The following is an 18,448-nucleotide window of genomic DNA, read 5'->3' as shown; positions in this document are numbered from 1 at the left end:
GGAGAACTGGAGAGGTGAGAAGGGGGGAATTCCATATTTACTTCAGATATCAGAAATCAGCACGTTTTATCAGGAGTGAAAGAAAGGTAGCACACTGAATGAATGTAGAGTGAGCTTGTACCGAAGCTAACAGAACGCCAGCGGAGCTGTTCAGTCATTTCTGAATATCCAAAGCTCTACGTGAGGAGTTAAGTGAGACTTTTCTCAATGTCCAATTCTTTGAGAGCCACATAATTCATGGCCTCTATTTATAACCAAAGTGTATGGCTGCCATGAAATCCTCTTTTTATCTCTAAAGACAGCTAAGTATTTCCAATATAGTTCAGGAATTGAACTCTGTCTCCAAGAGCTAGGCATCCCACTCAGCAGGATGAATGGGATCTTGGAATTTAAATATGCCCATGCCTAATCTCTCTGTTCTGAATACCTCCAATAAGAGGCTTCCAACTGCTGGTCCTATGAGGCCCCCTAGTGCTCAAAATGCAAACACTTTATTGTAGAAATCCAAAACTGGCACTTCAGAAACACCTTTAAATTAACTTAGGAATCAATCAGTAGCCCATTAAAAAATATAATTTTAGGGAAACAAATGATACAGATGAAATGTAAAAGACCCTGTTTTAATTAGTTCATCTTGAATTACTTTGAGTCAACTTTCAGAAGACAAGTAAAGGCCTAGAAAAGGCTAAGCAATATTTAATAATAAAATTATTTTACAAAATTATGGTCTCATTACATTTCACTTTTCAAATTTCCTGATCTAGTTAAACTACTAATATATCATCTGTAACACTCAAAATATTGAAAGCTTTAGAGAATAACACATTATGTTAAGTCTTTTATAAGGAGTTTATCACTTGTGTAATTTTTAAAAATAAATTCCTCAGAAGTTGATTTATCTTATGGAATATCGTAATAGTCTGTATCATTATAACAATTGTCATATTTATTATGGTAACATTCTTCAATGGCTTCAACTTGTGGAGACATCCTGGTATTTGGCAGGCAGCTGACATCATGGTAATTTAAGTACCCAAGTCTGCAAATAATACACTTTTCTTTTTTATGGGAACAAGATCTTACATTTGGGCCATTGATCATTTACTGTCTTCCACCTTACTTCAACTAGACACATCTTATCTTCTATATGAGAATTTTCCTTTAACATACATATCAAGTCTTAATGAGTATTGTTTTTATGTCATTAAATAATTTATGGTAATTTTATATACTACATGAAACTTCTCTTGATATCTCCAAAAGTAGTAGAAAATGACTGCCTTTGACAGGTTAAAGCCCTCTCTTTAGTTCAAAAACATTTATCTGAGACTCTTACTTCTACAAACCAAATATACTTTAGATTTATTCTAAAGTATACCATAAATCTGTCTAGAATCCATGAAAATATATGAGGATATGTGATTAAATGTTTGCTTCTGGCTTGGCTTATAAACTCTCTCTCTCTTTCTCCCTGTCTCTCTCGCTCTTCTTTTTTTTTTGTATTACTGTGGGTTTCTGTTTTCTTTTAATTTTTTAAAAATTTGGCATCAAAAAAGAGGAAACTACAACCAACTTTTAGCACTAAACCTATGCTCACAAATCATATACATCTACATTGACAATAGCCACACAGTATAAATTTGCATTAAAACCATCCATTACATTCTCTAAATACCCTATTACTATTATCAGGAATCACATATATAAGATGACTCCAAATTCACACAGCACTCAGGCTCATTTTCATGGTGATTTTTGGTTGTTAGTATTAATTGCCACGTTGGTTTCTGAAAGGTGGAAAAATCACTAAATTTCAAACTCCACCATAACCTTATGTTTTGAGATAACAGTGCAACACACATATCAGAATCCTGTGGGTTGACCCATCAGTGGCTACACATTCAGAGGAAAGGGCAGAATTCATAGACTATGACAGATCTGTGTTCAACCTTCCTACCACCAGTGGGTAACACACATAACCTTTATGATCCTCAGTTTTCTCATCTGAAATTAGAAATGATAATCCTTATCTTTTGAGTTTTAAACTCTTTAAGAAGAGAAAAATATGTGAGAACCACAACACATAGTAGGTGTACAACAAGTAACAGTTATTGTTCTAATCAGCCTCAACTACAGTTCTAACACAGATGAAGGCCACCACGGAGTCATGACATTGCTGCAACAATATTTATTTAAAGAGACTTTGAATAATGCATTATAGTTAATTTCAAGTCAACTTACCAAGACAGGAGTACAAACCCTGACTTATCCAAGCTAATATGGCAAGAGTTATAAGGTCGCCAAAACTAGCAGCAATGGGTGTAGCAACATTATCGGGATTTATCCCAGTCTTCTTTGAACCAACGATAACCCCAACCATTATAATTCCTAGAAAAAAATAAAGCTCATTACTTTTTCTGCTATAATTTAAAGAAAATCAATCCCCCGAAATATTGAAATACATAGGCTAGACAAAGAGTGTATCACTTCCGGTTAGACTGCTTAGATAAGCTGACTAAAGCAAACAAAACATTTTACTTGAATGCTTTGGCAAAATGTCTTTCAACAAATTCCAAGTGGGGATCACAAAAGATCTGAGAAGTTCAATGCTGCATTTAGAGACCTGAAGAGCTACTGTAAAATAACATTAAAGTTCCAAATTTAGTAACATGCATGTCTTAGATGTAATGTATTCATGTGTATCAAAGTCAAAGATTTTATTTTAACCCTCAAGTAAAGTATGAAAATGTCAAAGAAAGGTGAGTCATACTTAAGGACTTCCCTGGTGGCACAGCGGTTAAGAATCCACCTGCCAACGCAGGAGACACGGGTGTAAGCCCTGGTCTGGGAAGATCCCACATGCCGTGGAGCAATGAAGCCCATGCACCACAACTACTGAGCCTGAGAGCAACAACTACTGAAGCTCGCGCACCTAGAGCCCATGCTCCGCATCAAGAGAAGCCACCGCAATGAGAAGCCTGTGCATGACAACGAAGACCCAATGTAGCCAAAAATAAATAAATTTAAAATAAATAAATAGGTGAGTCATATTTATACACATAGCAATTGGGAAGAAGGCCAACAAAACCAGATTTGTTTACATAGTGGTAGCCAGAAATGCTTGCTTCATTTTATTATTAAAGAGTGTTGAAGTATTAAGAAGAGGGAAGTAATTAAATTTTGAACACTGAAGGCCAGAATACAAGAAGCAGTCTTTGTAAAGGATATTCTTTAAACCCCAAGTTTCTGTCTATGAACCTATAACAACAGAAGATGAAAATGTGACTGTGTACTTATACTTTTAAATCCTTATATTCTTTTTTTTTTTTTTTAAATTTATTTATTTATGGCTGTGTTGGGTCTTCATTTCTGTGCAAGGGCTTTCTCCTGTTGTGGCAAGCGGGGGCCACTCTTCATCGTGGTGCGCGGGCGTCTCATTATCGCGGCCTCTCTTGTTGCGGAGCACAGGCTCCAGACACGCAGGCTCAGTAGTTGTGGCTCACGGGCCTGATTGCTCCGCGGCATGTGGGAGCCTCCCAGACCGGGCTCGAACCCGTGTCCCCTGCATTGGCAGGCAGACTCTCAACCACTGCGCCACCAGGGAAGCCCTCCTTATATTCTTGAATACAAAAATGGGAGAAAAATGATAGCATTACAGCCATACCCGATTATATAGATTTTCTCATGCCAACACATTTAAGAGGATGCAGGGCAGAGGATATTTAAGATTAGTTCATTTATGTGCTAACCATAAATCAATATGGAAGCCTAAATATGGCTACAGACAAAAACCAGAATCTCACTGCATTTTTAGACTGAAAATGACTCTAAATGATTTTATTCTAACATACTCACTTTATAGATAATAAAACTGAGGTCCTAGGAGTAGGTTTAAATTCTTGCATAAGGTCACATAGCTTGTAAGTAACTGTTTTTTCTAATACCCCGTAAAGCCAAATTATTGAAAGTAGAAGTTTTGTTCAACATCTCACGTCTTATATTCTGTAGGCTTTTTCAATCTATGGACTTACCTTTCCCATAATATCATTGTAAACAGAAAAAAACAATAGCAGGAAAAAAACTTAAACATATTATACAATAATCAGTCAAGATGTGATCATATAAATTTTTTTTTCAAAATCAGCACATTTAAAGATCAATGTGGAAAGTTCTCCTATGAAAGAATTCTGTGTATAACTTTTCAGCGGAAAACAAATATTTTGCCATTATGGACCAGTGGAAAGAGCTGGGAGGCAGGAAATGGGTTTTAATTATGATTTTTCTGTGAACAAGTTGATGAAATTGGACAAGTCACCTTACCTAAGTCAGTTTTCTCACCTACAAAAGGTGGTCAATAGTATCTGCTCTACATATATAAAGGTCAGATTATCATAAAATTAGAACACACATTATTAAAAGTAAGAAGGCTAACAAATATATTTTAAAAATCTGAATTTTTATGGTTTTAAAAATCACAGGCAATACAAATACTTGTTAGTCTGAAAAGTTTTAAACAATTTTTTCTAAATGAAACAATATTAGAGAGAAAACAGAAGCAAATGAGCCTAAAGAAACAGAGTGCTAATGCTTTAACACTTTTTTTTTTACCAGAAATTAGTTTCCCAATAGCATAACTTCACTATGCTTTCACCAGTGTTAACACCATTCAATTCTAGTAATTCTATTATAAAGACAAGAAACTACCCCTGGTACAATTTAAGTACTAAAATAAAATGCTTGAAAATATTTTGGTAGTCAGGTCTTAATTTTAATAAGAGTTTCTAAATTACCAGAACCTAGCCGAAAAAGTTAGCTTTGTTGTATGATCACCTGACAGTAGAGTGTTCCATTTTTAACCTTGCTGGTGATCTAAAATGAGAAGATGGCAATTATAAAATAAAAATTACCAAGTCTTTATGATTACTGTTCCATAATAAGCTAGTTCTCTAGTGTAAAGTTGATATTAATAAATCAATATAAAGAATGATATCCCAACTAAAAAAATTATAATGTAGTTAAACGTTAAAACCTTCTGGCTCTTTAACATTCTATAGCCAACAATATGCTGTGTTAAGCATATGGTTATACTTGTATTGCCACAGAAACAGTAAAGGAATTTTTTTGAAATCTGAAACTTTAAAAAATTTCAAGAGGGACTGCTTTTTTTTTAAAAAAAAAAATTATTTATTTATTTTTGGCTGTGTTGGGTCTTCGTTGCTGCACGCGGGCTTTCTCTAGCTGCCGTGAGTGGGGCTACTCTTCGTTGTGGTGCATGGGCTTCTCATTGCGGTGGCTTCTCTTGTTGCGGAGCATGGGCTCTAGGCGCACAGTCTTCAGTAGCTGTGGCGCGCGGGCTCTAGAGCGCAGGCTCAGTAGTTGTGGCGCACAGGCTTAGTTGCTCCGCAGCATGTGGGATGTTCCTGGACCAGGGCTCGAACCAGTGTCCCCCGCATTGGCAGGTGGATTCTTAACCACTGCACCACCAGGGAAACCCAGAGGGACTGCTTTTAAAACTCAGAATTCCTGGAATACTTGTTACTCAAATGACAAGCTGGTAAATCCTCTGCACGATTTCCAGACAGGAGATTCTCAATTAATTTAAATTACAGAAACAAATGAATATCTAGACTATTTTCCTGATCTTGTCCGGGAGCTGCACCAGGGGACCTAAAGCTGGGACACAACCTCAGAAAGCTTGCTCTATACTAAGGATTACATATAATATATATAAATATATCTGAAATAATCTATTTAAAAAGTTTGTAGATAACTTTTCTCTGTTTTTTATAATGAACAAGTACCATTTAAATAAAAATAGTTAACATGGAAAATAAATAATTAGAAAGTAAAATATTATAGAGTAGACATTTATAAATTTACTTACCCTGCAGAAGAGATGCAATGAAGGCAGTTGCTACACTGCTAGAGCACAAAAGTATGGAATGATCAAGATAGTATTTTCCCTCTGGAATCCAGCCCAATATAATTGCTGCCACAGCTGCTAGAAAGCCAACTACTGTTGCTTGAACCTTAAAAAAGTTTTAATAAAATCCAACAGAATTATTCATTTTGAAAATGCATTTTTTATTTTATGATGTAAATATGCATACAAGGAGTCAGAAGAAAGTATTATATATGGTCATTGAGCTGCCTTACCTTTTGAAGAAGCTACTGTATTTTATTTTACTATTCCCTAAGGTGATGGGTTCTCAAAGTGCCCTGATCTGGCAGCAGTAGGTATGGAATGGGATCTAGGAATCTATTTTTAACAAGCACCCTAAGTGACTTTGATGGTGTAACCCACAGATCACCTAAAAAAATACCAACCTTAAGACTGAAAAGTACCCAGTCCACATAACTGAAGTCTGACTCTAGACACAGTATTGGCAAAAGATTGGATTCTACAATCAAATGATAAGAGTTTGATTCCTAGCTATACCACTTAATCTTGTGGCAAGCTATTTAAATTTATTAATCCAACAAGCATTAATTTAGGATCTACTATGTATAAGGTGCTATGCTTAGTGCTGGGCTACAACAGTGGTCAAAATAGATTTATTTCCTGCCCTCACAGAGCTCTTGGTCAATGGGAGGGACAGACATTAAAAAATAACCTCACAAATAGTCACAATTGTGATTAGTGCTATAGAAACCTTAGCTCCTAATCTGAAAAATGATAATGATCATATCGAACATGAAAGGGTTATTTTGATATTTAAATGAATTACATAAATATATAAAGTACTTCCCACAGTGGTGGCACAAAGCAACCCTCAGGAAAAAAAAAAAAAAGGCAACTACTTTTAGAATTCTATTAGTCGAATGCCAGAACTAAAAGAAACCCTGAAGGAATCTCCAGTTCACTGATTCTTAACTGTGTTTGTGTCATAGACTCCTTTGACAATTTGGCAAAAATTTTATAGATTCTTCCCTCCGCGAAAACACAGATGCATTCAATATTTTGAGTAGAACTTCTGGGTGCTTAGACTCTTCTGAAGCCAATCCATGTACTGGAACCCAGGGCTCCAGGTGAAAAACCCAAGTAGTCTGATCTTGTCATAGAGCAAATTAATGGAAAAGCCTGGGCCAGCAAGTCCAGATATCCTGGATTCCAGCCCCACATCTTTCATTACAGCAGATTCAGAGCTGAGAGTCAAGCTGTAAGCACCATTATGGTTGTACCAGTTGCTAAGATACTTCGGCATTCTCTTACTCGTTAGTAAATAATATGGTATGTAAAAGAAATAAAATTAATCAATAATTTAAATTCTAGCACTGTGATTCCAAGGTTTTTCTTAGAAATAAAATATAGTGCTTTACTTCTTGGAAATGAAATACAGAGCTAGGGAGCCTATGTAAGACTTACAGCATATGCGCGCGCGTGCACGCGCACACACACACACACACACACACACACACACACACCTGAGATAAATAAGTCCTATTCTGTAAACCTGCAAAGGAAATGCCCCGTTGTACGCAAGAGGAGAGCAGAGTCTGGGTTAAGGAGTAGCTGGGGAAGTTAACAGGAGCCATAAATACATGTGAGCGCAAGGCACATCCCTCCTGGTGAGGTAATGATTCTTCAGTGGGATTGGGAACTTTGCTTTATTTGACAATTTATGGACAGTTTGAGGTGGCCACTGTGTACAATTGTGAAGAAATCTGTGACAGATCGTCTGCTTGGGATCCTATTTAATAGTCAGAAGAACACACCCCAGCTAATGCCAGCATAAGCCTCCTCTGTCCTTTCCATCACTCCCCACCTCTACCCTCCATAACTAGCCTCTAGTCGAAGGAACACTGCTAACCCATCCCATGCCCCTCCCCCACGCCATCTACTCCCTCACGAGCTTTAGCGGATAAAGCTTCAGAGATAGCACAACCACCACCCCCCACCTGACCTTGTTTTCTTCTCCCCTCTGCTTCTGTCCACAGGTAACTGGGCTCCAACCAGTTGCTGCCTCACTGGCTGGCACCGACTATGTCCTGATGGGCCTGTGTGGGGTTCCCTGTTTCTCATGCATCCTTGGTGGAGTGAGACAAAGACACAGACTTCAGGCTGTGGCAACTAGGATCAGTGAATCCCCGGCCATCACTGGCTCCCATCCTGACCAACAGTTGTGGGGAGAGAGGATGACAAGGGAAGGGTGGAGACTAAGAGTGAAAGGAAAAATTAAAAGCAGAGATGGAAAATTATTAGAATAACTTGATGAATAATTTATAGTACAATTCATATAACTTAGTAAGAGTTTAGGGTATTTAAAGAAAAAAATGGAATATATTTTCAATTTTTAATTTATATATTAATTTATAGTTGTCTACTGGTTGTTAGATATTTTGGTTATTACTCCAGCATAGATTCCTACAGTTTTGAGTTGAAAGGATCATGCATGTCTCTAGTGCAATACTGTGGAAAAGAAGAGGAAAATTAAGCACAGAAAGGTTACGTTAACAAAGGTTATATAGCTAGTTAATGTTAGAGCTGAGATTAGATACCAGATTTTCTTATTTCTAACCCTGTGATCTTAGAAGTAGTTGCACAGATATTTTTTTAAAGCCTATATTCCAAAATTTCCTTTATTTCTTTGTCTTTGAACATTACATGAAATAAATTGTTTGCCACATGTTCTCAACATTATGTCCTAGTTGAACTAACATTAAAATTAGTGAGCATTTCCTAAGCTTGCACTTGCTAAAGAGGTGCTAGGGGGCTGCAGTCTTGTGTCTTGGGTATAGGAGAGGGTAGTGGGAGAGAAAGAGATATTCCCCTGAGATTAGAAAGAACTGTAGGTAATCTATATATAATTCATGTATATGTAATTGACAATTTAATGTGCTCATTTATATTAACACTGATAACATTAACAAATTAAGGAAAATTCAGCTTAAACAAACATCTTACCATAATATATTTAAAAAGCTGAGTTTAATTAAATAGAGGATTTACTTTTAAAAAAATCAAAGTAGAAAAACAGCACCTAAGCCATGAAGTGCTAAATATTTATTTGTACAGATATTAACTCAAATTCTGGCTCTATTATATACTTATGGTAGAAGAGATTTCATATATTTATTCTATATTTTGCATGTCATACATTTTTCATATTTAGAAGAATCTGATCAGTTTCTAGGAAAAGAAAACTTTCAGAAGCCATGGGTATCCATTGATTCTATCACTGGTTCATAGTACCCAATTATTATTTTAGGTCCCCTGAAACAATTAAATGGTAGACTTAAGAGCACTAACATTTATTCCATTCTTACAGGTAAAGCTCAAGATCTGTAAACAAATATATGTATCACTTACCTGTTTTAAAGCCAAGTTGCCAATTATTAAGTTCCACTTTTCAATGGGTGAATCCATCTTCCCAATATTTACCTGTTAAGATGGACAGTTTCATGCATCACTGAATAATCCACATGCTCTGTACTCTGTTTAAACAGCACATGACGTCTTAAAGCCAAAAATAATCCTTTCGTATACTCGATGAGCTCACATTGCACGTTAAATATAATTTTAAATTCCCTACAAGTCTTGCATCTCACACGCAGCTGGCCTGGGACATTTAGAAAAAAAATTTTTTTAACTTAATTACTAGCTCATAAGAACTAGTGGGCCAGTTAGTACTATCTACCTGCCCTCTGATGTTATTTTACAACTAACATCAAGTGTCATACTAACATGCCAAATTTTGTCTACTGAGGCCTAACATAAATAATTACATAATTTTTAGCTGCTAGCGTTTAATTCCACATCATGAAACTTATGTAATTTCAAGAGTTATTGACAAAAAAACCCAGATATAAATAAATCATTCACATGTACATAATTTATATTTGAGTCATGACTAAAATTGTTATCAATAAAAAATTCATTCAGTTCACATGTGAATTTTGATAATGTACTTCACTATTAAAATGTATACATCTGTTGGCTAAATCAAAGAAGAGCCTCCAAAAAATAATATTATTATTCACATATTCAATTGCTCTGTAAGGCAAATCATACTTCTCAACCACTTAGGATTCAAAAAAGGTATATCCCAAACTGATAAGTTTTTCTAATGCAGACATTTGGAAAGCAATAATCATTAAAAATATACTAAGCCAGGTTTCAATTACTCATTATATGGTTGTTCACTGAAGACAGATGAATGGGTAAAGTGGGAGATATATAAGGGTAATTATTTATGGGTAGTTAACCATGGACAAACTAGAGTTTAGTTCACTGGCTTCAAACCAACAGGTTAAGTGCTACATCAGCACTTCCTGTATCAATCTGGAAAACATTCTATTCTCTAACTTCACTCTCAACTGTAGTCTCAAAGTATCAAGCAAATGCACATATTAAGATTTCTCAGTGTTTCAGAATAATTATTCCTGCTGTCTTTACTTGTATTATTTCCTTCCTAAGCCTGAAAGTCTAAATTATTGATAAAATTTGTGTTTGCAGCTCTAGCAACCTGAGTCTCTGCTCTAGTGAACAAGGTACAAGCAATGTTTAAAGAGTGAACCTATCTCGGGTTTAGTGTTCAAGAAATAGATATGAGAGAAATTACTTTTTTTATAACTTTTAGAAAGATGTCTGTAGGTATAGGAAGCAATCAAAATGATTCTGTGAAAAAGTACAAGATGTCAAGACTCCATGACTGCTTGATGATCAATGGAGACACACATTCATCATGGTCTAGGAAAAGATTAAGAAAGGTGAAGATGACAGAATGAATGAGCACCATGAATTAGGTAAGCAGCTGTGCCAGATTCACTTGCTATCATCACTACCAGTGATGCCTGCAGTGACATGCCTCAAAATCCCCTTCTCTAGAGCTTCAGCTTACAGTCTGCCAGTGAAAAGAACTTGCCTAAGATTTGAAAGGCAAAAGTGAAGGAGAGGCCATTATTTTTGGAAGGTCTCATTGGTCAGATACAGTAGCATCCAGATCTCTTGACTACAACGCACCCATGGCTTTCTTCCCCTACTCCAGTGCTTCAGGTTGTTTCTCTGATCCTCCTACTTCAACTTCTCCCACATTTGTGTAAGCCCAGATTGGTCTATTAAACTCCTTATTACCACAATACATAACATGGCTCTGTTTTCCTGACCAAACCCAACTGACAGAGCAACTTCACACTATTCAGTTAATTGTATTATAAATGATGATGGTCACAATCTCTAAGTCCCTTCCAGTCTAGGAGTCTCTGAACCTGTAATCCTTTTAGTGTAAGATAAATAATAAATAGCAAGTTGATGTATGATGTGAAATAAAATATATTTCATATTTATGAAATATAATTTATGATGTGAAATTTAAAAAGTAGCATATATTCACAAACAATAACTTTTTACAAAGAAAAGACTTTTAGAAGAATTTAAAAAAGAAAATAAAACTAGAGAAATGTTGACCCATTTCCATAGTTAGGAAAAACAGTTATGGTATGGGCATTAGGGTGGGGTATGGCAAGACACAGAAAATCGACCCTACTTGCCTCCAACTTGTAAAAACTGCACCAAGACGCGGGCTAACCCACCCTACTGTCCAGGGCCTAGGATTAATGTGAACTATCTATATTTTTTCAGAGTAGCAAGGGAGAAGCATGAATGTTCTATCTAAAGGCCTTTGCTGGATTTTTTTTTTTTTTTGCAGTACGCAGGCCTCTCACTGTTGTGGCCTCTCCCGTTGCGGAGCACAGGCTCCGGATGCACAGGCCCAGCGGCCATGGCTCACGGGCCCAGCCGCTCCGCGGCATGTGGGATCCTCCCGGACCAGGGCACGAACCCGTGTCCCCTGCATCGGCAGGCGGACTCTCAACCACTGCGCCACCAGGGAAGCACTGTTGGATCTATTTTTATTAGATTAGTTGACCTGATGGTGCTCAGCTAGAGAAACTAAGAACTTGGAAGGTGATAAAGCACATTAGGGCAAGATCTGATAAAGACTTCTGTGCAATCCAGATTTATTTAAATTACATCTATCTTAAAGTATCAGAAACCAGGCCACTATTTCTGCAGATATACTAACTAGTCTTTTAGGAAAGAGTAGAGCTGAGATAGCCAACAGCCTGAAGATGTGCTCTGTTTGGCCAACACAGTGGTTTTAACTTTCTGAATCTGAATGCCTTTAGGTGGAGTCTGCAGTCTCTACTTTTTATAATCCCTACACCCTTCCCCTCCATAAATGTGTATGTTATTTGTCTGACCCTCAAGTATATGAGTTACGGGTAGGACCCAAGATTTACTGGGGCTAAAGATAAAAGTGGGTTGAGATGACTTTGAAATATAAATACAAATAGTGTTATTATAATTGTTATATACACACAAATATAGTTACACATATACAAATATAGTTACTAAAACTGATACTAGAAAATGTACATTTAATATGTAAATACTTGAAACAAGGGCACTGAAAGTCTCCACTGAAGTATTAGTCTTTATTTTTAAATTTTTTAAAACATCTTTATTGGAGTATAATTGTTTTACAATGTTGCATTAGTTTCTGCTGTATAACAAAGTGAATCAGCTATACATGTACATATATCCCCATATCTCTTGCCTCTTGCGCCTCCCTCCCACCCTCCCTATCCCACCCCTCTAGGTGGTCACAAAGCACCTGAACTGATCCCCCGTGCTATGCGGCTGCTTCCCACTAGCTATCTGTTTTACATTTGGTAGTGTATATATGTCAATGCTATTCTCTTGCTTCATCCCAGCTTACCCTTCCCCCTCCTCATGTCCTCAAGTCCATTCTCTACGTCTGAGCTCAAAAAATAGGTATATTACAAAAAAACTATTGTTATTTCTGGGTGATGAGTCTATGGATGATTTTTATTTTCTTCTTTGTTCTTTAGGGAATTTTTCAAATTTTCATCACTGAAAAAATAGTACTGGTATAATGAGAAATTTTATTTAAAAACATTAATTGGTGAATTAAAACACTGGCAACTAGAAAAAGAAATAATCTCAGCTTTTTGTCTAAATGTAGGTCCTACAACATAAATAACATTAAAATTCAAAGAGTATTAAGATGAAAATCTTAATATAAACTAAGACCACTCTAAAAATATAAGGAACTGGAGCGTAGCTAAAAAATGGCCTATATCCAGTAAGACACTAAACATTTGGAAGAGAATAACAGGAAGAATAAAAAAAAGTGGAAGGAGTAGAAGGAAAACAAAGAAATGGGAAGAAAGTGGGGAAAGGCTTTTAGGAAAAAAATGTTTCCCTTTAGAGAAGTGAGCATAAAATGCATATAATCCTTGAGTGTTAGCCACTGATTATTGGTACGTTTTCCCCAGAGGCTGTAAAATCTGCTCTTCTGAAGTTTTAAGGTTGATTTAAGGTTGACTCTCATCTGTCTAGAAGGACACACTGGCAGTCTTGCACAAAGTATGAAGATTTGACTAAATGACCTCTCTCATGAAGACCACAAATCAAATTTAGAAATATGCAAACAGTCCTGTAAAATATTAGTGTTAGTGAAAATGGTACTTCTCGGGTAGTTATGATGTTAAACTTTATTACATAAAATAAATAAGGATAAAGTCCTTTAAAATATCAGTTAAAATGATAGAAGAAAATACCAGAAATGTGGAATCTAGAAGTAGTAAGGAACTACTCAGCTTAAAAAGCCTAAAATCTCTAAATACTATTCCCCACTAAAACCAGGCTCCTTAGAGAAATGGCTGGTTCCAGGGCTGGGACAGGGAAGTATAAGATGAGCCTGGAATATCTTATGCCAGAAAGTAACAAAGTACTCAAAACATAATAAGGGCATGTCAAAACAACACAGGAACCAGTTTGAAAGGGCTTCCCCCTAGCCAAATCTGAGACAATCTGGGCATCAAAATGAATAACAGCAGTAATGGATTATGACCCATTGAATAAAATAAGAGTCTATTGAGTCCATACTGAGAGTGGGTGGATGGATGCATGGATGGATAGATAGATAGATAGATAGATAGATAGATAGATAGAGGTAAGGGAGAGGAGGGAGAGAGAGAGGGAGGGAGGAAGAGAGGGAGATAAGAAAGACAGGGAGATCTTTTCCTTAGTAGAATGCTAAGTAATAAATGTAGAAGGAATAACAGTTAGAAAATGACAATTCAGCAGCCTTCAATGTAAAAATGGATTCAGACAAAAATCATTAATATATGCTAAGATAATTGGCTAAAGTTTGTTAAGTAACAGGATATGTCTGCAGTCTCAAAGTACCTTCCTACAGATTATTTAGTAATATATCAAGAGGTAAAATGTAACTTTATAATGGAGAAACCTGGCAAACACTGTTATTCGAATAATCAATGAGAAAAATTATGATACTATTTATATGAAATCCTAAACTAGTGATTGAAAGGGCAGTGATTACCTGAGACCAGAGGGATTACCTGGCAGTGGGATTAACAACAAAGGAGCATAAGGGAACTTTTTGGGGTGAGGGAAATATTCTATATCTTGTTTGTGGTGATAGTTACACATTTAATATATTTGTCAAAACTCATCAAACTGTACGCTTAATATGGGCATATATTATTACATGTAAATTATACTTCAATAAAGTTTAATTTTAAAAAGATAATTTCATTCAGCAGTAATTGCTTTTATGTTTTTAAAAAATAACATTTATATTCCCACTACCTGGTTTTGTCAAATACTAAAATTTTACCATATTTAGTATACCAATATATCACATATATGTTTAACATCATTATATTGTCAGATATCCAAGGCTTTATTTATATTTATTCAATTTTTTCCTCTAAATTTTTCATATTGAATAATTTCTATTGATCTATCTTCAAGTTCATGAATTCTTTCTTCTGCTATCACCAATCTGATACATTCACTCATTAAGACACGTTTGTTTAATTCTTTGAACATTTTTTCCCTTTAGTTCTTTGAACATATTTCTACTAGTTGTTTTGGAAGATTTTGTTAAATCCAACATCCAGGCCCAATTTGAGTCACTTTCCATTGACTGAATATGAATCACACTTTTGTGTTTCTTTCCACATCTAGTGATTTCAGTAGAAAACTAGACAGTGTAATAATATGTTATAATAACTCTGGATAATGCTACGTTCTTCTGAGGATAACTGGATTTTCCTTCTAATAGTCAGTTAATTTGCCTAGACTCAAACTACAAACTGTTGTCTCTTCCACAATGTGGAGCAGCTCATATCTCTGCTTGGTTCCTTCAGCTACCAACTTTTAGTCCAGCCTTTTGGGGATCTCCCCTGCACCTGTGTAGTTTAATGGTCAGCCAAAGATTTGGAGAGAATTAATACTCAGATTTTGGGGCTCATCCTCTCTGCAGTTCTCTGCTGCTGGGATTTCCCCATAAATTTCCACCTGCTCTGTCACCTCCAAGCTCTGTTATCTGATAATTCAAGCCAACAAAACTTCAATTTTCTGCCACTATAGCTGGGCATAGTAACAGAAGGCACTTAGTCAAAAATGCAAAAACTCATAAGTTTTAGCCAGTGTGTTTGTCTTTCAAGTATGGGACCCTCTCACATCTCTGCCTACTTTTCTTCTTCTTCTTTTTTTTCATTTGCCAGACTCCCTGACCTTTGCCACCTCAAGCTGGTAAGACTGTGGGTTTTCTACCACATGAGACCCAAGGATTGGGGAATTCCATCAAGCAAAACAAGCCACAAACTTTGCAACTCTTACCCACTGTAGTTATGGTCTTTAAGGGTAAACTCTAGTTTCTACCTGCTTTTGATCACCTTCCATTGCCTGCAAATAATTTATTATCCAGATTTTGTAAATGTTATTCTCTGGGAAGTTTCACTCAACCACTTTATTAGAATTTTACACCCTTGAAATATTTGATAATAAAACAATATACTAAAACACGCGTGCACACACACACATACACACACACACACACACACACACCCTAATATCTTTCTGAATGTACAGGGGTGATGCATCTGTTCACAGTCTTGATTGTGGTGATGGTTTCACAGGTACATACTGTGTACTGAAACTCATCAAATTAAGACTGAATTTGTGTGGTTTCTTGTATGTCAATTATACCTCAATAAAGCTTCAAAGAAGGGAGACAGCTAAATATCTAGTTCATTGAAACAGTTCTAGATTAAACTTAAGCAGTTCCACTCCACAAAGCTATGACTATGGGTTGGTATTCATAACTTAAGAAACATACCTCAAAATTAAGAATAGAAATATGCAATCTCATTTGTATTTAATCATCAGGATATGACAAGAACACATATAATTTAGAATTATGCCAAATTTAGGAAATAATACTGAGACTGTGATGGTACGTAAATTATGCCATAGTTATTAACATCATTATTGGGGGCTCTATTTTTTTCTTTATTTTAGAAGTTTCACAGTTTGAGTGGGAAGTCTAATGTAAAATTATTAGGGAAAGAGGGTGTTTCCAACTTCACATGCCTCCACTGGAATGTGAGCTCAGTGAAGGCAGGAACATTTTCCGGTTTGTTTATCGCAGAGTCCCTAGCACACGGAGTAGTGCTTGGCATATAGAAAGGGCTCAAAAATATTTTTTCAATTAATGAATTCAAAAGGTAGAATGTTTCAAAGTAATTTCAGAGAATAAAGGTTTGAGGCAACAAAAATCACTTTTGCCTAGAGTGGAAAAGTGCTAGGCAATTTACTCCTGGAAAATAGTTTTAAAGACTTTTTAAAAAAATCCTGTCATTAGGACAGTGAGTATCATTCCTGACGTTTTTCTATCTAGCATTGAGAAGCAGAAAATTTTAGACCTCAGATAACAGATCTTAAACCCAGCAATTTATAGAGTCACTGTACCTGGTTTATTTTTCAATTATATACTACTGTTATATATCTGTAAGAATATCGACTATAACGGTAGATAACATACTACTATAACATATATCTACTGTTGAAAAGATAAAAATCTAGGAGAAATTATTCAAGTTAATCATTACACCTTTAGAAATAAATTTTGACTGAAGTAAAAGAGGGAGAGATAAAGTTGATATGGATTCGTCATTATTAAATCTCCCTTGTTAAAACAGGAAACATACTTTACTGGAATATCTTTTTTATCTGTGAACATCTAATCTTTAGCTTCATAGAATAACAAATTTGAAATAAAACTGACCTTCAAAGGATTGGGTAAGTAGGCTGCATCTGATATCTTATGTCTTAAGTTCTCCATCTTTATAGGCCTTCCTTAAAATCCTATAAGCTTGTTTAACATGATTCTACTGCAGACAGTCATAAAAATGAGAAAAGACCTTAATGGAGCAAAAAGATTAAAGTAATCATAGACTGGCCTTCTATAGCTATAATGATTTTTACTCCTAATTTCACAAATGAAAAAAAATTGTAAAATTTTTAAGAGAATTATCTTTTGACCATAGATGAAAGAGCTGACTTTCAAATTGTGCTTGTTTTAAGTTTAAAAAAAAATTATACTCATCCATCCTTCTCCCTGGCACAAGGGAGTACGGTTAGAAATCTGCTACAGCATCCCAATTAGAGACAATAGGCAACTAAATTAAGGTGGTGGCAGGTGGGGCATAAGGGAAAGGGACGAGGATTTCACAGGTGGAACTGACAGTCTAGAGAGTAACTAGATAGAGGGGAGGTGATTGGTAACATTAATAAACTGACAAAAATGATAGAAAGCACAGTTAGAGTGAGAGAAGATAATGAGTTTAATTTTGAAGGTAGAGAGTGGTGCAATCAGCTCCGGAGGACAGGAAAGAGATCGGAGATACGAATCTGAGAGTCAGCAATGTGCCAGGACATGAAATTACTGATGGAGAACATGTAAGACAAAGGTACTGAAACTTCAAGAAAACCTCAAATCAAGAGGATGAGCAAAGAAAAAAGTAAACTAAGAAGAAACCATGAAAGAGGTGAGTGAGGAGGGTGTGGGGTCTCAAAGTCAAGGGTAATAAAAATTTCAAGTAGAGAACAGCCAGAGAAGGTGAGGCTTTGGGGTTTTTGTTGTTGAGAAGTCATTAACCCAGAATTGCTTTAATAGCAAATAGAGCATCGGAGCTGGAATACAGCTGACAATGATTCTCCAGCACTCTATCAGAATGGTAGTACTCTGCCTAGGAAACTTGAGATCAAATTCTCTAAGTAATTAAAACACCACAAACTAGATGAATATACCATGTCATTTTAGCTTGATGCCACAAGTTATTAGCTTTCCATCTTCTAATTTGGTTACTTTTACCCCTCTCAGATCCAGAGAAAATTTCAAGTGACAACTCCTGGTCTTTAATTTCAGCTAATCAATCAGCCAATTCTGACAACTCTCTTTGAAAATGAGTTCTGGACTTCAACTATGTCTCACTACATCCCCTGTTACTACCCCACCCTGATCCAAGCCAACCTCAACTCTGGACTGCAGTATTATTCCAACAGACTCTCAACTTGCCTCCCTGCTTTGGTCTTTGGCCTCTTATAGCT

At 36.0% G+C, this 18,448-nt stretch overlaps 1 protein-coding gene across 2 annotated transcripts in view; it reads right to left on the bottom strand.

The window, feature by feature from the left end:
• The window catches only part of SLC41A2 (solute carrier family 41 member 2), a 128,721-nt gene that overhangs the window by 63,138 nt on the left and 47,135 nt on the right, over positions 1 to 18,448 (bottom strand). For both annotated transcript variants that reach the window (XM_073788246.1, XM_019918735.3), the window contains exons 4-6: positions 9,311 to 9,382; positions 5,885 to 6,029; positions 2,242 to 2,388 (exon numbers count right to left, since the gene is read on the bottom strand). In XM_073788246.1, the coding sequence (XP_073644347.1) occupies positions 2,242 to 2,388; positions 5,885 to 6,029; positions 9,311 to 9,382 (364 nt within the window). The remainder of the gene's footprint in view (positions 1 to 2,241; positions 2,389 to 5,884; positions 6,030 to 9,310; positions 9,383 to 18,448) is intronic.

The sequence above is a fragment of the Tursiops truncatus genome, chromosome 11, assembly GCF_011762595.2.
Source record: "Tursiops truncatus isolate mTurTru1 chromosome 11, mTurTru1.mat.Y, whole genome shotgun sequence".
Taxonomy (NCBI): Eukaryota; Metazoa; Chordata; class Mammalia; order Artiodactyla; family Delphinidae; genus Tursiops; species Tursiops truncatus.
The sequence above is the reverse complement of the archived record's forward strand: the minus strand, read 5'-3'. Positions and strand labels throughout refer to the sequence as shown.